General features: G+C 42.5%; 1 protein-coding gene across 1 annotated transcript in view; it reads right to left on the minus strand.

Moving 5' to 3' along the window:
* PAQR9 (progestin and adipoQ receptor family member IX) overlaps positions 1 to 22,753 on the minus strand; it is a 39,944-nt gene that overhangs the window by 1,572 nt on the left and 15,619 nt on the right. Inside the window, exon 2 of the mRNA XM_006895117.1 lies at positions 117 to 336. Coding sequence (XP_006895179.1) covers positions 117 to 336 — 220 coding nt within the window. The remainder of the gene's footprint in view (positions 1 to 116; positions 337 to 22,753) is intronic.

Raw genomic sequence — 22,753 nt, forward strand, 5'->3', positions numbered from 1 at the left:
GCGCGCGAGGCTCTGGGGGAGGGAGCGGCGCCCCGGCGGGAGGACGGGGGCCTCCCGGGCTAGGGTTTCCGAGGCGCCTCGGGGGATCGAGCTGGCCCCGCTCTCGGGTTCCCTACCATCCCCCTCGCCGGGCCGTGGCCGGGCCCGTTAATGATTGATGCCGGGGGTGGGGGTGCCAAAGGCTGCGCCAGCGACTCGGGCGCAAGCGTCGAGGGCGAGGGTCGGCGCCTGGGTTCCAAACTCCACGGCCGCGTCGACGTTCCAGAGGACACAGGGGCGCCGCGTTCGCGGGGGGCGGGGAGCAGCGCGCGCGCGCGGGGCGGGGCGCGCGCGCGCCTGACAGAGTCCAGAGATGCGCTCACGATAATCTCCGGAGCGAGCGGAGGGCGCTCCGGAAATCGGAGGCTTTGAGGCAGGGCGGTGATGTTGTCAGATACCTAGGGCAGCGTGCACCGTTGTGTATGTGTGTGTGTGTGGGTGTGGGTGCGCGCGCGCGCCTGCCAGCCTGCCTGCTCCGCTGTCGGCTGCACATCATCCATTATTACATTTATCGCCTTTAGTCTAGCGGGCTTATTCAGGTGCGTCACTATCTTTCCTTATCCTTTGCCCTTGCCCTGACCAGACGAAGCGTCCTGAACTGGCCTCTTGCTGCGTTCACCAGCCCCTTGTGGCCAACTACAGTTCACCCGTCATCCTTCTTGCCTTGTGTCTTTCAACTGGGACTCGGAAAGGGGCTGCCCCAATCGCACAACGTAATGAAAAATTTCAGATAAAGGCCAGGCGCATTTGAAAGCCTCTAACAAGCGGAGATGATCTGAGGAATTTGATTAATAAGTACAGTTAATAAGCAAGAGATGTGCTGGGGAGTCAAGGGCCCATCATTTTGTGTTCACGGGAAAGGTGCGTGCTTGTATAAACTGCAAAGAGCGTGCACAACAGTTTGTAGGGACAGGGAGGGCAGTGTTTGGATAAAGCTGATGAATCAGAATCAGCTTGATGGCAATGTGTTGGTTTGGGTTGGGTTTATAATTAACCAGAAATGCCTGATCGGCTTGGGTTGGTGTATTCTGGAGGTAAGGTGAAAGGAAAATTGAAGAATAAAAAAAATAGTAACTGTGCACGACCCTGTGGAAATATGCCCATGTGGAGTGAGGTTCGGGAAACTATGTTCTGAAATGTACATTTCAGTTTTCACTATCATGCCCGGGGTGGGGGGAGGGTGTCTTAAGCTAATTTGTATTGCTAACTTGCAGTACAGTGCCATAACAAAAATGAATATTTAAATATGAGGGTTGTAAGTGGGGTTTTGTTTTTTTTTTTCTTTTTAGCACCTTAAGGTGCTAAAAATCGCTGCTCTAAGTGTTTTACAGGTTTTAGGAATGATTAAAGGAAAAAAAAATATGTGTAATGTTTCTCCATTTTACATAGAGATACCATGACGACAAGGGAATTTTGGTGGCCTACTGGGTAGGGAGTTCCTATGGTAACCCAAAGATGGTGCCTCTGGTGGTGTGAATCGACCAGGAGCTCCGTGGGAGAGGGATAGGCCATCTCTTCTTTGCAATTAACAGTCCCCCCAAACTGCCAGAAGGTTAGCTGTGAGTCATTTCTTGACCCAAGGGCAATCAATGCCTTTGAGTGGTAGAAGCAGGATTTGCACCTGGTCAGGCAACTTTGGGATTTCAGGTACTTAAACCCAAACATCCCGCTTTACTCTAACTGGTACAGAAAGGTAGATTTAGGGTAAGACTTTCCTTTCCTTTTTAAAAATGAAAGACTTGGGGAGGAGGGGTGGGCGGGGAGAAAAGTACAACAATGAATGAATGGAAATTAAAAAAAAAAATGATGGGTAAGGGGAATGAAAGGCTTCCTGTACCGCTGTGCTCAGTCCTAAAAGTAGCTTAAGAAAAGTTTGCTCAGTAGAGGCTCAAGATTGAAGTGATTTATGAATGAGAATTATTTATGACTAGGATAACCTTCAGTGTTTAAATGCCTCAGATTATATAAGGGTACCAGACATGATCTCTTCAGAAGTTTCAGCATTTCTCTCTGAAATATGTTTTCAGAGTTTCAGCATTTCTCTCTGAAATATGTTTTCCACTAGAAATTGACTTAGCAAATTCTTACACAATTAGGCCAAAGGCACACTGCAGCCTAGTGCCTTTCTGAATTGTCACTAATTCCAGAGTAGTGGACTTTTACTAAATAAGATTTAGTGTAGTTACCTAACACTTATTTTAGTAGTTTTCTTTTTTGCTTATTGTTTTTCTACTGTTTATGGCCTCATTGTTTTAGATCAGCATTTAAAGGGTTGCTTTTACTTCTGGACTACCGGTAAAAGGGATTAAGACCTGGACATTTCTGAGTCAGTCTGATGAGTGATGAAGTCAAATCTAGGGCAGACAAGGAAATACTTTTCAATATTTTATTTTTCTACAGGTATACTCTAATTTGTAGCCAACTAGGTAATATTGATCCTATAATTATAATATTTACCAACTTCTAACTTGTGTCATCATTTCACTTGCGTAATTGGGGGAAATGTAATAGAAAGTTCACATCAAATAATGATAGAATTGACTGTAAATAAATGTGTAAACATTCTGGCTAGATATTACGTTTCTTTTTATTACTAAGTGGTGGGATAGGCTATTATAAAATCTGGTATTTTATAAAACAAGGAGGATTTTGTCGAATCAGGATGTCAGAGTGTTCTTACAATTCAATGTCTTTATTTTTTATCTGCCATCCTCATTCATTCCCTTCCCTACCCCCTTCTCCCATGAGACATAAAAGTAACAGATGCCATGGAATGGTGGTCACGAAATGGGATGGTGCCAACTAAAGACAGCTGTCTTCACTTGCACCTTGTCAAAGCCAAGTCCAAAGGAACTAAAAGAATAATAGCAAGACTCGACCTCAAATTGTAAGAGAAAACAGTGTGGCTTTCCTCAGTTACTGCCCATTGACAGGATTACGTTTTCTTTTCTTGAGGTCTAAAGACAAATTTCCCTAATCCTCCACAGGTTGCATTTTGTAGGTTGTTTTCAACTTCAGTAAACTCGCTGCTTGTTGTCAGCAAGCAGCAGGCACACGTTGCCAGGACGTGGATAAGCAGATAGAGGCGGCAGCAGACTGCCCTTGCCTGGGAGGTGCCCCGGTGATAAAGGTTTTCTAAGTTGGTGCAGCCAGGGTGCTCCTTGAAGGCAAAGATGGCAAGTCTGCATCTCACATACTTAGGACATGTTGCTAGGTGAGGTTATTCCTTGTAAAGGGGCATCATGCCTGGAAAGGTGGAGGGTCAGCAAAAGAGAGGAAGTCCCCTCACCAGACGGATTGACACAGTGACTGAACAATGGACTCAAGCATATGGATGATGAAGATGGCACAGGATAGGACAGGGTTTAGGTCTGTTGTTCCGAGGGTCACTATGAGTCAAATTGAACACGATGCCTCTTAACAACAGCAAGGCAACCAGGACAGACTATAGAGTTCTTTGCAGGGAAGACTCACTTGTTATTACACTGGAAAGCCAGGGCCAGGGCTGAGAGACAGAAACCAATTAATTTTACCCAATGCAAGCTCATCAAATCCTTTTCCCATCAGGTTTGCTTTGTTGTTGTTTGCTGTCAAGTTAGAACTGACCCATAGCTGATCCTTGAGGATTTTTTGAGGCAGTAAAATTATACCGGAGGAGATTGCCCATCTTTCTTCTGTGGAGCAGCTGGTGGATTTGAACTGCCTGCCTTAGGGGCTACAGTGCAGCTTCTTACCACTAGGCCACCATAGATTTGCTTTAATAATGTTCTAACAAGCAACTACAGATTCACCTATTTCTTCCTAAAGTAGTAAAATGAAACACAACCCCCCCCCACACACACACACACACTCACCCATAGCAAGGTTGATATTTCCTAAAAGGGATAATTGGCTATCTATAAACCTGCAGGGGGAAAAAAATCTGCCATGTTATTTGCTGATAATATTTTGGAAAGAAAGAATTTTTCCTAATCTCTCTTTTATCCAAGAAAAAAAGCTAAAAACATTTTTTAAACCCTCCAAGTCAATAGAACAGAAAAACAATAATGAGCCTAGTGCTTTGTTGCACCCATGACTCTATATAAAGAATTCTGAGGTTAAGAATCTGTCCTCAGAATACACTTTCTAAATAAAGCATTTCTCGGTTTTTTACGTTGGGATAACCATAATGTGTTCATCCACACTCTTCCAGGTCAAATAATAGAGTCTGAGCTTGCTCATGGTGGAAAGCCTCATGATGTCAGATGTCACTGTTAGGACCTCTGGCAGGGGCAGTCTCTGCCGTCTGAAGACCAGTGAGGCTAGAACTGGAGAGGATGCAGTGAGAGATACAATCTGCCTTTTCCTCTTCATTGCTGCCTCTTCACTTATTTGGTGAGAGGGTTCGTTTTTCAAGAAAAACGAAAGACGATTTGTAGAGGGTGTTTCTGCCTGGCTTTATTCAAAAGGTGGCAATTTCATAGGCACCTCCCTCCCAAGGTCACGTTTTCTCTACCCATAGGTGTTCCGAAGTGGGATGCACGGGACGATTGGCGAGGGCGCATGAGAGGAGTAAACCCACGAGTGAGGGTGAAGGATAAGCATTGCAGCTTCTGTCTAAATGTATCTTATCCTTTAAAGGTCTAAAGTCTGTCGAAGTTTTACAATACACTTAATATGTAGTATATGGAGAGGGTTAAGTACCATATACTTAATATATGTGAGAAGTGGAGAGATCAAAATACTCTGATAAGGTTATGTGGTCAACCCTCTGCTCTACAGTCCATTGTGCTTTTTTTTTAAAAAAAAAATTGTGATTTTAACCAAAGTTTACATAGAAGTTGGATTTTCATTCATTTGTTGCTGCACATTTTCCTCCCTCTCCACCCACTCCTCCCCCAGTCTACTTTGCAATGCACCTCTTATTCTGGACTGCTGTCATACAAGTAATGCCTCATCATATATTCCTTTTGAACAGTTCTTTCCTTCATCTGTTCCAATACAGTATCAGTCCTGTTTTATAACAGTGGTATTAGACAGTATTTGTCCTTTCATGACTGAGATATTTCACTTAGCATAATGTCCTCCGTGTTGTGTATAGTCCATTGCTCTTGTTTATCCTGCTTCCATCCCCTCTCTCAGGTCTAGGATGGACATCTCTGTCCCGTCTTTAAGGTCTCTGGGAAGGGTCTCAGGGGATCCCTATCTTCCCTCAGTCTCCAGGCTCTGAGTAGTCTAGCCCTTCTCCTGGATCTTCAGTCTCCCCCATGGCTTCTCTGAGCAAAGATGGACGTCTCCACTCTGGAGTTCATCCTCCTAGTTCTGCCCTGCCTGTTTCCTGGCTAGAACTAATAGTGTTTTCCTATGTAGGTCCTATATTTACATGTTACAGTCACTCTCGCTCTTTTGGAGAAGATACTGTTTGGTTACAGGTTCTTAATTGCTTTGGATAAGACCTGTTGCATAGCTTCCATTTTTATTTAAATTTAGGAAAAATTACACAAGTCTATTGACTTTCTACTTCCTATGTTTTACTGAGAATTTTCCTTGAAATGTGCTTTGTACCTAGTAGACACTCAACATGTATGTGTATTTGTGGCTGATTTTTCTATACAGTATTAAGCCTTTCAGGGGTTAAGGATTATTTCTAATTTTAGAATAGAAATGTTGATTAAACCTTAAAGTCATTTAGTACAACTCTTTACCTATTTATGATATTTGTTGTCATTTATTAATCCTCTCTTCTATTCTCAGGAACTGTGACAGATGTCTCCTATATATTATCTTTGATTCTCAGAACACAGTTTGCATTAGAAATGCACTATCCCAATGTTCAGACAAGAAAATAGAGGTTCAGATGTATTATGCATTTAGGGAGCACAGCCAAGAGTCGAATCATATTTATTCCAAAGCCCTCACTAATTCCTTTATAGAATGCTGCCTCCTGGCAAGCTACTGTGCAGACGGCCTTCAGCACCTCTAGTTAGGGACTCACTCACTCATGCAACCTTCCTTTCTATTTTAAATGTTATTGTTGGAACATGTTGTAAATAATTAAATGAGTACAATGCATGATAAAAAGGCCCTACCTCATCCTTAGCTCAAAGGTCCACCATAATGTTATTGAAAATAGTCACCAATTATATCTGGTTAGAAAATCCCCAAACTAAATCGTGTGTGTGTGTGTGTGTGTGTGTGTGTGCGCGCGCACACACACACACACATGCACGTACACACACTAGAAAGAGGTGGGTGAGGTGATATTACTTAGGAACTGTTCTAAGGTAGATTTAATATAAAAAAGTATTCCTCTAAAGCAGATAACTTCTTTTTGCCATGGGGGTGCCGTACTCTTTTGATTACCAAATGGAAAATTCTGTGTTTTCCTCAATGATCTTTGCACTTAGCACAGTGTTATTGATCATAATGATTGATTAATGTAGAAAGGAAAATGAACTGTATATTACTGGACTCAGTTTGGTCCTTGCTTGTCATTATTTCATTTATTTTTGTGATGTAATGAATGATTTTCCATCCCTTTGAAGTGCTATATGTTTATGAATAATATTTATCAACATAATTATCTTAGTGTCAGTCACTAAACTTAAGTGTAGGACATTGTATATTGATGTTCTAAGAACTCACTTTCAGTTTGTGTCCCATTCATATGAAAAAAAAAATCACAAAAATTCAGAGTACAACAGAGTCTCCTCAACACACTTTATTAATTTTTATCATATAAGATGAGGAATAGGGAGTTGTGGTGGCTTGAAAGTCAGTGGTTCAAGGGAGCTCTGGTGTCTTAGTGGCAAGACGCTGCACTGCAATCCCAGAGGTACGCTGTTCAAATCCACCAGATGCTCTGCTGGAGAAGGAGGGAGCAATCTCCTCCTGTACCAGTCAGATCTGATTTGACGGTACATGTAAAAATAATACAAAAAAAAAAAATCTCAAAGTCAGTGGTTCAAACCCACCAGCTGCTCTGGAAGAAAAATGAGCAATCTACTTCGATGCAATTTACTACCTCTGAAAACCTGCTGGAGGGTCAGCTGTGCATTGATTCTCACAACAACGTGATGGAGAATTTTTTTTTTACTAAGAAAATGCCTAATTCTTGTGGCCACTTATTGTCATTTTTTATTTGACTCTTGTGCTCTGAGAATTCTATAATCAAAATGAATTCGTTTTGTTTTATTCCGGAAACTGGGTGGCTCCTTGGAGGCAAGGATTCTGAGGCTCCGTCTAACATACTTTGGACATGTTGTGAGGAGAGACTGGTCCTTGGAGAGGGACATCATGTTTGGGAGGGTGGAGGGACAGCGCAGGAGAGGAAGGGCCTCTATGAGGTGGATTGATTCAGTGACTGGGATAATTGGGATGGGAGTGTCAGAGACAGTGCGATTGGCACAGGACAGAGCGGAGTTTAGGGCTGTTGTACATAGGGTCGCTATGAGTCGCAAGCGACTCGACAGCACATAACAACAACAGTCATCCTGTATCCCTCTGCCATTTTACTCCCCCTTTCCATTGTTGTTCTTGTTGTGTGCCATCAGGTCACCTACAACTCATAGTGACCTTATGCGCAATAGCTCTGAACCCTGTCCTATCCTGAGCCAATATCACAGTCTCTGACAGACCTACTCCCATTGCCCCAGTTACCGTGTCAGTCCATCTTATCCAGGGTCTTCCTCTTTTGTGTTGTTCCTCCACTCTTCCAAGAATGATTAACTTCTCCAAGGACTGATCCCTTCCGGAAACATGTCTGAAGTATGTGAGATGGAGATTCAAAATCCTAGCTTCCAAAGAGCAACTTGGTTTCACCCTCTCCAGGACAGACCTGTTTGTTCTCTTGGCAGTCCATGGTGTGTTCAATACTTTTCTCCAACACCACACTCAAAGGCATCAATTCTTCTGTCATCCTTATTCATTCTCTAGCTCTCTGATGCGTAGCAAGTAATTGCAAAGACCATGGCCTGAATCAGGCACACCTTGGTCCCTAGACTGACATCTTTGCACTTCAGCACTCTGGAAAGCTTCCTGATAGCAGACGTTACTAATCCAATTGGTCTTTTGATTTCCTGACTGCTGGTGCCAAGAGTGTTGGTTGTGGACTCGTCAAGAGACATTTTTCTTCCCCTCCCCCCTTTCTTGTGTACTGTCGAATCGGATCCGACTGGTACAAGAGGAGATTGCTCCTTCTTCTCCAGCGACACATCTGGTGGATTTGAACCGAGTGCCTTCGGGACTGCTGTGCAGCTTCTTGGCACTAGGCCACCAGAGCTCCCTTAAGAGACACTTTCCCGTATCAGATTGGGATTGTGGAATACATCTAGCATGAACATTCAGAACACTCAATTTTTATTTAACACAGTGCTTATTAGCTCAGTGCGTATTAGCAACCCAAGCAATTACTGTCTCTGAAAACTCACTAGAGGGTCAGCTATGGGTTGGTTTTGACCAAGGTAACTTAGATGGCATTGTCCATGGGGAGTGGTTTGCCAAGCGTTTCTGGTAGTATTGGAACCAGCAGCTGCCCTGGAGGAGGAAGATGGGCAATCTCTTCCGTAGAGATTTACCATCCCAGAAACCAGCTGAAGACTCAGCTGTGAGTCAGTTCCGACTTGAAGGCAATGACTAAGTAAGAAAACACGAGTGATGTGTATAGCTAGCTCTAGGGCAGGGAAGAGTACAGGGGCAAACTGCAGTGGGGAAAAAAAAATCTCAGTTGTAGAGGAAAGAAATGTGTCCACAGTATCTTAATGCAACCACTTTATGATTACTTATTTGATGCAATCATTTTGTAACCAGGCAAATTTTAATGCTCCCTCAAACACCATTACACTTTCAGTAGTTTTCCTTCTAAGGGATGTGCTAGCCGCCACCCTGTGGAGGTACTGGGTGGGGTGAGGATTAAGCAACATCTGTCTGTCTAGCAAACTGTGTAAAACCACAAACCAAGTGGCCGGTGCGCTCTTCAACCTCAGAGAAAAGTGTCTGTCCTGGAGACTACATTCTGCCTCAGCATCTTACATTATCTGATTGTTCTTTAATAGTGACAATACTCATATTTTTAATGAACTCGTGTTTTGACCTTTGGGAATGGAACCTCTTGTTTTCTACTTTAAGAGGAATGGATGGCTACTCCTGCATATAGGTTTCCCAATCAGATATAAATTGTATTTAGTAATGACATGGATTTCATTTAATTAGTAATAAAATGAATTTGTCAGTAGTAATATTTCTTTTCGTTTCTGTTGGGCGGGAATGGCTCTCTAGCTACACTCTTACCCCTAATACTCCAGCCAAAGACTACATCAGAATTCCTTAATCCACATTTCTGACAGATCCTTCAGCACGCGCGCACACACACACACACACACACACACACACACACTGCATCTGGTGACGGCGGACACCTTCAGAAGGACCATTTGGCAAGCCAACACTGGTAGTTGTAAACACAATGGTTTAATTTTTAAAAATTATTGTATTCTACACCCATGTTTATCGTGGCTTTGTTTACAAAAGCAAGGAGTTGGAAACAACCCAAGTGCCCATCAACAAATGAATGGATAGAGAAGCTGTGGTATATTCACACAATGGAATACTACGCTGCATTGAAAAACAAGGACCTCATGCAATATTACTCAAAATGAAGAACATTATGCTGAGTGAAGTATCTCAGTAACAAAAGGACAAATACTGCATGGTGCCACTGTTGTAGAATGGGACTGACATCAGGGTTGGGGAAGACTGAGAAAAACTAGATAAATTATATATACTACATTGAAACAGATGAGGGAGAGAACAGTTTGAAAGCGATATATTATAGGGTATTATGGTTATCACAAGAGTCCAAAATTAAGGTTGCATAGTGGAGTGTACTCAGGGTGGTACGGGGAACATATGGGGGGATTGTATACCAATGAAAGAATTTTACTTTTCAAAGAGAGGAGCAAACTGGGGTCGGTGGAGGGGTGGGCAGGGAGAAAAGTGCAACAATGAATGAATGGAAATCCAAAATCTCTGTAAATGTTCATTAAAATTAATAAAATAAAATTTAAAAAATATTTTTATTCAAGTAACTGGACACTAGAAAGTAAAAGCAATATATTTGTACAATATGTTAAACATTCAGAGTTAAACTAAAAGTCTCACAAACAAGAGGGGAGGGGTGAGTTAAGGGGAAATAATGCATTTATTATTTTTAAAAATACTGGGAATTTCACCCTTACACCTGGAGTGTTTTGCTTGGATGTACGGCACATATGCCACAGGAGAGACAAGATGGGTATAAATATTATAAGTGAAAGAATGAAAAGGGAGAGGGAGAGGGGAAGATTTTACATTTAGAAACTGGAATGTTAATATCATTTTGTGATTGGTGGTATAAAACCTTTTTTTTTTATTAGCGCCGGTGGGAGGGCAGTGGTCCAGGGGCCTAATGGCTGTTGCTTCTTGTTGTTTTTGTTAGGTGCTGTTGAGTCAAGTACGATTCATAGCGTTAAACAGATCTGAACCTTGTTCTGTCCTGTGCCATCCTCACAACTTCCTGACACACTAGAGCCCATTGTGACAGTAACTGCATCAATCCACCTGGTTGAGATTCCTCCTCTGCTTTGCTGACCCTCCACCTTTCTGTACATCATGTTCTTCTCCAAGGACTAGCTCCTCCTAGCAACATACCCGAAGTAAGTGAGGTGAAGCCTCATCATCCTTGCCTCCCAAGAGCTCTCCAGCTGCATCTTCTCCAAGATGTATTTGTTTGTTCTCTTGGCCATCCAAGGGCTGCTCATTCAGTACTTTTCTCCAATACCACAGCTCAAAGACATCAATAATTCTCTGTAATCCTTATTGTCTAGCTCTCAGAAGCATAGCAAGTGATTGGAAAGGCCATGGCCTGAATCAGACGTATCTTAGTCTTTAAATGGACATGACTATGCCTCAATAATTTGGAGAGGTCCCTAAACTGCAGATTTTGCCAGTGCAGTGCATCTCCTTTCCTGACTTCTGGTACCAAGTGAGATGAAATTGTTGACAGTTTCAATCACTTCTTGATTCATCATGATATTGCCTATTGGTCCAGTGGTAAGAATCTTTGCTTTCTTGACATTGAAATGCAATCCATACAGAAGGCTGCATTCCTTGATCTTCTGCAACAAGTGCTTCAAGTCCTCACTTTACAGTAAGCAAGCTTGTGTCTTCTGCATAATGCAGGTGAGTGATGAGTTTCCCTCCAATCCTGATGCTACACTTCTCTTCATAGAGTCCACATTCTCCAATAATTTGCTCAGCATACAGATTGAAAAGGTATGGAGAGAAAATACAACCTTCACATACTCTCAGGCATAGCTTCTGCATGAGCAGAATTAAGTGCTCTGGAACCTCCATTCTTCTCAATACCAGCCACAATTTGTTATGAGCCACACAGTCAAATGCCTTTGCATAATCAATAAAGCACAAATAGACATTCTTCTGGGATTCTTTACTGTCAGTCAGAATCTATCTCACATTAGCAATGATATCCCTGGTGTTACAGCCTCTTTTAAATCCCACTTAAACTTCTGGCAGCTCCCTATCTATGTGCAATTCTAGCTGGTTTTGAATCATCTTCAGCAGTATTTTGTTTGCACATGATATTAATGATACCATTGGATAGTTTCCACATTCTGTTGGATCAGCTTTCTTGGGAATGGAAACAAATATAGACCTCTGTTGTGAATAATAAAGGCCCTTTTGTTATAAATCACTGATCTCTTAACACTGTGGCTGCTCATCACTGGCCTTCTGCATGCTCTCTCGTCTCCACCTCCACTCCACCCATGTCTCTTGTCATCCCTCTAACTGTTGAGTGTGCAACTCTGAGGAGAAGGGTTTATGTAGCTGTGCTGGTGGGACTGTTCCCTGCCCTGCACTACCCACTGAGGGAATCGGGAGGTCTGAAAGGCTGCCTGTGCTCTGCCTGCCCAGCACTGAGCCCAGACACAGAGATGCCTGTTCCTGATTCAGTGCTGACCAGGCAGCTGCCCCAGGACCCTTGCACTTGCTGTCTCTCCTTGCTGTCTCCTGTTTCAAACACTTTACTTTCATTTTCTTCCAGGTTTCTGTTCAACATTAGAACAATAAACTCACTCCTGTCAGGTGGATTCCTACTCATGGAAAACCTTAATCTGGTTTATAGGCGGAGACTGTCTGCTTGTGACTCTCAAAGGAGCTAGTGGACTCAACTGGCTGACCCTTCCCTTAGCACACTGCACAGTACGCCATTGGGGTGCCTTCATTTAATGTCATATCTAAAAAACCTCTTCATTACCCATTTTAACTTGGCAGTTCACATTACTCTGCGCCCTCACTCAGCTTCACCAGAAGCATATATCACTATATGGTGTGACATATGCACAGTCATTTCTTTCACTGTCCTGAGATGAGGGCTGGGCGGTGTCCACTGTCCACTTCCCAGCCCCTCTCGGCGCGCCTGGCACATCGTGGGAGCTGAATGAACGTTTGTGGAGAGGTTGAAAGTGTCTCCTGCAAAGCTTGCTAAGCCCCAGTGTGCTCAACTCAGAATATTGGTGTTGACCCCACTTAAGCAGAATCTTCTCTAATTAATTGACCTCCATACCCCAGAAAAGCTAATATAAAAATAGCAAGCACAGAGCTACTGGCTGTGAACCTCAGAGACCAGGGCGGGAGTCCTTGCCCCTCCCCATCAACCACCTGGGAGTATTCAAAACAGAATAGCCCAACCGGAAACAGGACAGAAGAATGAGTCCAGCATCTCTCATGCCCACCATGCTGAGCCTCCAGAAGAAGGTTTGCTGCCACGACAAACCTACAATTTACCCAGAAAAAGTGACACCTAGCATGGGCTGTTGGGATAAGAAAGGGTTTCAAAGCATGGATTTGAATTGTAAAGGTCAATTCTTAACAAAGTAGTTTGTATCAAAGAGAATTCCTCCAATCTCTTCTATTAATAGGATCACTTAGCATGCTGGCAGCTCAGCGGCATCTGTTCAGGATTCTTTCTCACCATGTTTTCATCTCAGTTGAACTACAGGGATGTGGGTGTCAGGGCTCCTGTAGTACCTGAGGTGTAGACAAAATTGATACTCTCTGCCTTTGGCCTGAGCTTTTAGAGTTGAGCAGATCCTCCCCTGAAAGCCTGGATTTAAAATGCCTGTAGCTTCCTAACTGTCCTGAGAGCTTCTCAGATCACTGCACTAAGAGTTGATCCATGGGGGAGCACAGGCGACCCTGCAGTGGGAAGGAAACGTTCCCTGTGCTTTGTTCTGTGATTGAGTGAGACCTGCAGTTGTCAGATGACCTGGGAGCCTGCTGCCAAAGGTGAAGAGGAGAAGCAGAGTCCAGCTCCGGGCAGGAGCAAGATGGCAGGAAAAGAGCCCTGCATCGCCTGGGTAACAGAGCTGCAACTCACTTCACTGCCTTCCGGTTGGAACTGACTCATAGCTGACCCTCCAGCAGTTTCACAATTTTCAGAGGCTTTCATTTACAGGCTGCAATTTAGTTTCAATAGGCTGTAAATTGCATGAGAAGAGACTGTCCATTTAGCTCTTGGTGAATTTGAACCACCTACGTTTGAGTTGGCAGTACAACTTCTTCCCCTCTAGACCACCAGAACTTCCTAAGTATCTGAGTAGAGGACAAGATTTGAGTCCAGTATCAATAAGTGATGAACTTCGAGTGCCGTCTGTCTTGATGGAAATTGGCTTTTGTTTCACCTGATCTGCTCCTTAAGGATTGTAGAGAATGTAATTTTATAATTTTATCTTTAAAACAAACAAGCAAACATATTGTCATCATCATGGTGACCCTATATGTTACAGAGCAGAACTGCTCCATAGGGTCTCTTTTATGGAAAGAAGATGCCAGCCCTTTTTATCTTGGTGCTGCTGGATGGATAGATTTGAACTGCCAACCTTTAGGTTAGGAGTAAAGTGCAGCAGGAATCTTTGTCATCACTACATTGGTCTATGATGACGCAGGAAGGAAGCTGGTGGCTTCTGGAAAAAATAATAACTTGAACTTTGTTGCTCCATCTCTCTTAGGTGAGGGAAGTTGTCCTTAAAGTTTTCCTTATTTGTATTTTATATCTTTTCTCTGATTACAGAGTCTGTGGTGATATTATTTTGGTTTAAGTGAAAAAAGTATATCTGGATCTATTTCCTTTCTCCAATTTGTAGTCCCTCTAAATTTGTCCATAGGGTTTTCAAAGGCCAATTTGTAGTCCCTCTAAATTTGTCCATAGGGTTTTCAAAGGCCTGTTATTTCGGAAGTGGATGGCCTATCCTTCTTCCTAGTCTGTCTTCATTTGAATGCTCACCTTTGCCCTAAAGACCTTTCCACTGCTCATTCAACACTGTGGCAAAGGCCAGCAGGGGGAGCACACTCACATAATTTGGGAAAGTATTTGTATTACAAGACAAATATTTGCCAGCCACGAGCTCTCTGTCAGAAAAGATTTTCGTTCCAAGTCGAGCTAGGGATAATTTCACTGTAGTGACCAGTCTGGACCCTTTCCCCTCTCCCACCCCCTGAGTGGATAAGTGTATAGAATCATGATATGTGGGGACCTAGGAGAGCTCTGGTGGCCTAGTGGCAAGAAGCTGTGCTGCAATTCCAAAGGCACTTGGTTCGAATCCACCAGCTCCTCCATGGGAGAAGGATGGGCGATCTCCTCCTGTGCAATTAAACTGCATCTGAAAACCTTCCAGAGGTTGTACAATTAGATGGGTGGAGGGAGGAGGGATGGGTAAAGGAAAGGGGAAAGATGCGACATAAAAAATAATGTATACAGACTTTGTAAGTAAACCAGTGTAAAATATAAACTTTATATAAAAATATTTTTTATAAAGCACAATATAAGGATCTCAATGTCATATTCTGTTTTTCACTTTATTTGTTAAAATTACATTAAATATATCTACATAAAATATATCTAATAAACTATGTTACATATGATAAAAAAACAACAGCACCACAACACAGCCCACCAAAGAGTCAGCTATGGGTTGGTTCTGGCTCTGCGGTACACAACAACATCAACAAAAAGGCCTCATAATGTTCTGAGATTAAATCAGGAAGGTAGGCCTTTTGGTTATTCTCCATGCCCCGTTTGCTTCTTGCTGCTGGATGAACTATTACAAGCAAAACAACCTTCAAACAAATTCACCGCCAGCAAGTGTATCTCAGGTCATGACAGCCTTGTGTGTTACAGAGCACCCATCTTTGCAGGGTTTTCTGGGTTATAATTACAAAGTAAATTACTAAACCTTTCTTCTGCAGTATCTATAAGTGGGTTTGAACCACCTACCTTTTGGTCAGCAGCTGAAAGCGTTGTACCTATTGTTGTGTGCCATTGAGCCAGAATGGACTCATAGCTGAGCTTCCAGTGGCTTTTCAGAGGCAGTAAGATTGCCCGTCTTTCTCCTGGGGAGCAGTTGGTAGATTCAAAACATGGGCCTTGGAGATGACAACACAGGTCCTACTATGAGGTCATCAAATGTAAAGGTAGGAAGGACACCTTTGGTCCTGTTCCTTCATTTTGCAGATGAGGAAATGAAAGTGTAGAGAAATAGTTACTAGGACTGAAACCCAGGGTAGTGTTTCTAACTCCAAGCCCTTGTACTTACCCTGAGATTTTTCTGAGAGGTGTAGAAAGAGGCCTAACTTTAGAGCCAGACAGGCCTGGGTTTCAAGTTTGACTTTGCCACATCCTCGCCAAGAGACCTGGGACAAGCTATTTATTCACTTTCTCTGAGCCTGGTCTACAAGAGGAATTATGATGTCTTCCTGCAGGGTTGCTATGAAGATTTCTGTCTAAAAAGTGGTAGACTTAGAGCAGGAACCCATAAAAGGCAGTCGTTATTGTTATTTCTGTGCTCCTCTTGGCCTAGTGCTAAGGACTTGTGCTGCTAGCCCATAGGCACACGATCAGAATTCAACTGCCCTGCAGGACAAAGATAGACAGTCTTCTCTCAAGAGATTTGCCTGATTTACCAGCTCTGAAAAATCCAGTGGAGAGTCAGCTATTGGTTTAGACTTGATAGTACATACCTGGCCAACTGACTGAAAGAGATTCATATTTATTCCCATTTCCAAAAAATTTGATCCAACTGAGGGCAGAAATTATTGAACAATATCACTAATAATAACACAGTCAAGCAAAATCCTGCTGCTAAGGATTATCCAGAAATGACTAGAATGTCCATCAACAAAGAACTTCCAGAAATACAAGCTGGGTTTAGAAGAGGCTGTAACACTAGAGACATCATTACTAATGTTAGATGAATGTTGGCTGAAAGTAAAGCCTATCAGAAGAATGTATATTTGTGTTTTATTGACTATGCAAAGACACTTGACTGTGTGGATCACAATAAATTATGGTCAACCTTGAGAAGAATGGGAATCCCAGAACACTTGATTGTGCTCATGCGAAACCTATACCTGGACCAGGAAGCAGTCATCAGAACTGAGCAAGGAAACACTGTATGGTTCAAAGTCAATAAAGGATACATCAGGAGTATGTCCTTTGTCATATCTTCTCAATGTGTATACAGAGGAGATCATTTGGGATTCTGAACTTTGTTAGGAGGAATGTATCATCAGGGTTGGAGGAAGACTCATCAGCTACCTGCATTATGCAGGTGACACAACTTTGCTTGCTGATACTGAGGAGGACCTGAAGTGTTTGCTGCTGAAGGTCGGGACTACAGACTTCAATATGGATTGCATCACAACATCAAGAAAACAAAAGATTCTTACCACTGGGCCAATTGGAAGCATCATGATAGATGGAAAATTGATTCAGATTCTTATCAATTTCATCTTGCTCAGATCCACAATCAACACTCTTGAAACCAGCAGTTAGGAAATCAAAAGACAAGATGCATTGGGCAAGTCTTCTGACAGGGATCTCTCCAGAGTGCTTAAGAGCAATGATGTCAGTCTGGAGACTAGAGTGTGTTTGATCCAGGCCATGGTCTTCTCAATTACTTTCTACGAGTCAGAGAGCTGGACAATGAATAAGGACGACGGGTGAATAATTGATGCCTTTGAGTTGTGGTGCTGGAGAAGCATCTTGAACATACCATGGACTGCCAAGAGAACATACAGGTCTGACCTGGAAAAGGTGACACCAGATTGCTCCTTGGAAGCAAGGAATTTGAAGCTCTGTCTCACATTTTTTGAGCATGTGACCAGGAGGGATCAGTCCTTGAAGAAGTACATCATGCTTGGAAAGGTGGAGGTTTAGTACAAGAAAGGAAGACTCTGGATGAGATTGTGATTATGGGGACAGGTGTAGTAGACACAGTAAGATATTGTTCATAAGGTTGTTATGAGTTGTAGTGAACACAACAATGACAAATGATAGCAATGCCCCTTGCTCTCAGACAAGGAGCGCCTAACTTAGCTACCATATTGAAAAACTCTGGTTTAAGATTTTAAAACTGTCAAGACTGCTCAAATAAGGATATTTCTAGTAGGAATTTTCAAGTAGAGAGCCTTGAAAATGAAAAGCAGTGTAGGTTTAAAGGGATGAACTTTTAATAATAGGGTAAACAACTGGGCATGAGCCATTTAACTACAGTGAGGAGAGCTCCCCCTGCAGGTGCTGGGAGGAAGCGTGGTGAGAGAGCACAAGGCGTTAGACATCAGTGGTGGTGGTCCAGGCAAGAGGTCAGCCTCGGGAGAATGATGGCCACATTTGACACATGTCATCTAGGTGGACTACATATCTAGGAAGAACATAGCACAGAAACCGGAAATACTGAAGTTGAGGCATGCTTGTAGGTCTGAGCAATTGTCTCCTGTTTAGGACCTGGAAATTGTTGGAAGTGGGGACAAACAGAAACATCTTAAAGTCTATGCACGTTCATTTTAAGTCTGGAAAGAATAGCTTATCCCCTTGGGAATGCCAGTTACTATGTATATTCTTGTTTGTGAAAAGAGTGTTGTGTTTTTGTAAATAGAGAATTTCTTGGGTGGAGGAATGAATAAAAGGCTAAGCCACTGCAACATTTTAAAATCTAAGTTAATTTATCTACAGATGTGTCATATTATTATAATGCATGAGTAAATGCCATTTTCTGTTCTAGGTATTATGTGCATCTTTTCATGAATTAAAATAGTGCACATCCTTTCCATCTTTAATTCCTTGACATAGTACTATGATTTGCTCTCAGGTATTGATAAAAGTTGGTAATGAATCCACCCAGAGATACTTAAGAAGACATACTTAGCAATTTCTTTCTACCATAACAACCAAGAAAACCTATTAGAACTCAATTCTATTTCATAGCACATGGGCTTTTATGAGTTAGAATACACAGGACCTGACATCCAAGCCGATAGATGCACACCCATGTTTATTGCAGCTTTGTTCACAATAACAAGGAGTTGGAAACAACGTAAGTGCCCATCAACAAATGAATGGATAGAGAAGCTGAGGTATATTCACACAATGGAATACTATGCTGCATTGAAAAGCAAGGAACTCATGCAATATTATTCAAAATGGGTGACTCTGGAGGACATGATGCTGAGTGAACTATCTCAGTCACAAAAGGACAAATACTGCATGGTGCCACTGTTGTAAAGCAGGACTGACCTTGGGGTTGGGGAGAGACTGAGAAAGATGGGTTCAATAATGTATACTGCATTGAAACAGATGAGCGAGAAAACTGTTTAAAAAAGATGTGTGATTAGGTATTTTTGTCATGACAGGAGTCCGGAGTGAAGGCTGCATGGTGGAGTGGACCTGGGGTTGGGTTTGTAAAACAATGAAAGAATTTTTCTTTTAATTTTTCAAGAGGGTTGTGTACTAGGGGAGAGGTTTGGGAAGGGAGAAAAATGAAACAATGAATGGAAATCCAAAGTCTCTCTAAATTTTTACTGAAATTAATAATAAATTTAAAGTTAAAACAAAACAAAACAAAAAAAGGAATACACAGGATGAGGAAAATGTGCAAGCAATGAATGAGTAAAAATCCCAAATGTTCTGTATATTTTTGTTAAAATCACAAGTAAAATAAAAAAAATGTAAGACAACAACAAAAAAAGAGTACACATGATGACAGTGAATTAGTTTGAGAGGAGATATATATATACTGTTTTATCCAGATGATATTCTAGCTCTCCTTGTGAACTATTTTTGGATGCTAAGAATTTATCATGAATGGTTATGACGATATCTTCCAACAATATTTTTTGAGATTTTTTTTCTTTGCTGCAAAATTGCCCCAAAATGGAATTATGTGATAAAAACATATGACAAATATCTTCTTGACACTTAGATATCAAGATATTTAGATACTAGGATAATGAGGGCTTTCCTCATTACTCCCCTATATGCAAAGCACACATAGGTCTTCCACCGCATACCCCATAGGGATCCAGTTAACACATCTCAACCAGTACCCAAGGCCTGGAATACACACATCCCCTGTGCCCCAAGGCGTTAGTAAGGCAAGCCTGATGTCATACGTGAGAGCTGGAGCTGGGCTAGCTGATGCACTCCGGCCTCCATCCGAGGCTGCCCACAAGCCGAGAGAGAGAAGAGAAGAGAAGAGAAGAGAAGAGAAGAGAAGAGAAGAGAAGAGAAGAGAAGAGAAGAGAAGTGAAGTGCTGGTTATCTTTGTCTCAGACAGACTTACCCTAGAAAAGGAATTTTTCTATGTGTCAAATCAGAATTTGTTACAGTTGGATGCTTTCATGATAAAAGACCCTTCTTGTTCAATTAGAAGTGGAAATAAGCAAATCTTCATTTGCCAACGGCTCTTGGTTTGTTTGCTCCGTATGATGTCTGTCCTCCTGCAGCTCTGCCCACGGTTTCCTAGGCTGTAAGCTCTTGTGAGAGCAAAGATCTGCCACTCTGGAGAGTTACACTATCCTCAACTCCAGTACAGTACAGAGCGTGCAGAAAATACTTGTTAAATTCATACAAGAATGACTGTAGTCTCTGAAACAGGACATTTCCAATAAATGAATCTTTGTCTTAAGGGAGCTAAGCTGTGTAAAACCAGGGGAGGGAACCCACAACCCTATTATTAAGTCAGCTCCTTGTGTGGGGGGTGGATTATGCCCTATATTGTTGTTATGTGCTATTGCACCACCTGCGAATAATAGTGACCTTCTGAAGTCTGCCCTGTCCTGAGCCAGTCTCACTGACACACCTATTCGCATTGCCCCAGTTACTGTGTCAATCCATCTTGTCCAGGGTCTTCCTGTCCTGCACTGTCCCTCTACCCATAGGGGTTGTATTTTTTTAAAAAAAACAAAAAACAAAACAAAAAACCCAAGAAACCTGCTAATGTTTTCTTGGGTAGTTGTTTGTTTCTCCCCCCCCCCCCCCCCATTTATTTAACTTTCTGTGTGTGTGTACTGTCAGATTGGATCTGACTGGTACAGGAGGAGGTTGTCCCTCCTTCTCTGGCAGAATATCTGGTGGATTTGAACTACTCACCTCTGGGATTATAGTGCAGCTTCTTGCCACCCACAGGGGGATTTTAATGGCAAAGTTGTTTGGGGTTTTTTTTAGAATTAGGCCTTCCTTCCCAAGACTTCCTGGATAGACTTCAATCTCTAAACTTTTGATCAGCAGCCGATCACATCAACCATTTAAACCAGCCAGGAACTCTTCTAAGCTACTTGTAGACCCTTTTCCCCCAAGTAATTAACATCACTATCACCATCCCCACTACAATACTTAACAATATTGCTACAGTGAATGCGTAAGGACCTCTGATGGCTTACTGATAAGGAGTTGTGCTGCCAACCCAAAACAATGAGGTTCGAATCTACCAGCTGCTTTTTTGAGAGAAAGATGAGCAATTTCCTCCTGCGTGATTTATAGCCTCTGAACACCCTTTAGAGGGTCAGCACTGAGTTCCAACTTGATGATATACAACAGCGACAAACAACTGTAAATGTTGTTGTTGTTAGGTGCCATCAAGTCCTAGGAACCATGGATCGGAGCCTTTCCCTGTCCTGTTCTTTCCTCAGCACCTCTGATATGCTCCCGCCCAGTGTTACAGTGATTGTGCCAGATCATCTTGTTACGGGCCATCCTCTCTCTCTGATCGTCCACTTTCCCCAGTGTGATGCATTTTTCTGAAACTGGGCCTTCCTGACAGCACGTCTGACAATGTGAGACACCACCCTAGCCTTTGAAGAGCATCCTGGCTGCACTTCCTACAAAACAGACTTGTTAGCCAAGTCCATAATGGGAAAGCCAGCCTGCACGAAAGGGCGTCAAGTCCACAAATGTTTTCATGGAAGACAACTTGATTGTATTTGGGGGATTGTTTTGAATTGCGCTGGTGCACATTTTCTAGTTGAGGAAATGAAAACCTCGGCATGGAGGCATGAGGCATGAGTAAGCAATCCATCAGGGCTCTACTTCTAAATTGTCAGCCGTGAATTAATCATGAGGCGACAGCCAGTGCTCCACCCATGCGTACATTCCGTCTTTCAATATTATGTTTCGTGAATCCTCAAATGACAACAAAGATAGCCTCTCTGTCAACAAGTGTGTAAAACAGAAAGCTGTGACATAAGCAAGACTTCCCCCCTCCTTGTTAATTCTAAGTGGTTGCTAAGTCAGTTGCTACTCATGGCAGCCTCAGAAAGTAAGAGTAGAACTGTGCCCTGCAGAATTTCCAACAGCAGATATTTAGGTTTTCCCCTAAAAAAATAGATCACTAAGCCCTCCTTGCAATGTGTCTCTAGGAGGACCCAGAGCCTCCACCTTATCAGTTAGCAGCTATGCATGAGGCTTAAAATATGCTAGGTCATCTATAGGGAGCTCTGGTGGCCTAGTGGTAAGGAGTTGCATGGCTATCCCAAAGGCACATGGTTCAAATCCACCAGCTGCACCATGGGAGAAATATGGGCGATCTTCTTCGATGCGACTTTACAGCCTCTGAAAACTGGCTGGAGGGTCAGCTATGAGTTTGTTCTGACTAGCTAGTATACAACAACAACAACAGTTCATCTATAGGAAACTTACTCTAGTATCAGTTATGAGTCTAACTTAAAAGCAACGGGGGTGGGGGGGGGACAGAAGTAATTTACAAGTGAGAATAGTATCCTCTTTGCTTCCCTGTACTTTTCCCCATTTTAATTTTATTCCTTCCCCTGTGATTTACAGTCTCTAAAAACCTGCTGGAGGGTCAACTATGAGTCCTGGGTTCCACCACAATGACAATGAGAAAGTAAGAAATACATAGGGTGTTAGTCCCCAGAATAACAACAGGAGGTAAATGTGAATGTTTGATCTACTCTCTTGAACACTGAGTTTCATTTTGTTAAGGCGGAATTAAAGACAGTCTTGCACATGCACACACTGAATTATAAATACCGGTATGAGGACAGAGGGAAGTGCCCACGGAGTTGGAAAGGGCGCCCAAAGTTAATATTTTTACCTTCATAGGGTCAGATACTGATGATGTGATGCCTAGACAAACTAGTGTCCTGAGGAGAAAGCCTTGATTTTGTGAACACCGGTATAGCAATCTCAACTACAGCTGCACCCTGAATGAACAAGAGGCAATGTATTATTATCATACTGCTTTGTCACTTTGGGATCATTTACTCACAGAGAAGGCAAAAACGCTGCAACTGCTAAAACAAATCATCTTAATTAAAGCCTCCAAGCCAAACAAAATCTCTTTAAGTCCCAATAGCTAAGAAGAACTCACCCTTTAAGAATTTAAGA

This window comes from Elephantulus edwardii, unplaced genomic scaffold, assembly GCF_000299155.1.
Source record: "Elephantulus edwardii isolate Elephantulus edwardi_28Jun2011 unplaced genomic scaffold, EleEdw1.0 scaffold00158, whole genome shotgun sequence".
NCBI classification, from domain to species: Eukaryota; Metazoa; Chordata; class Mammalia; order Macroscelidea; family Macroscelididae; genus Elephantulus; species Elephantulus edwardii.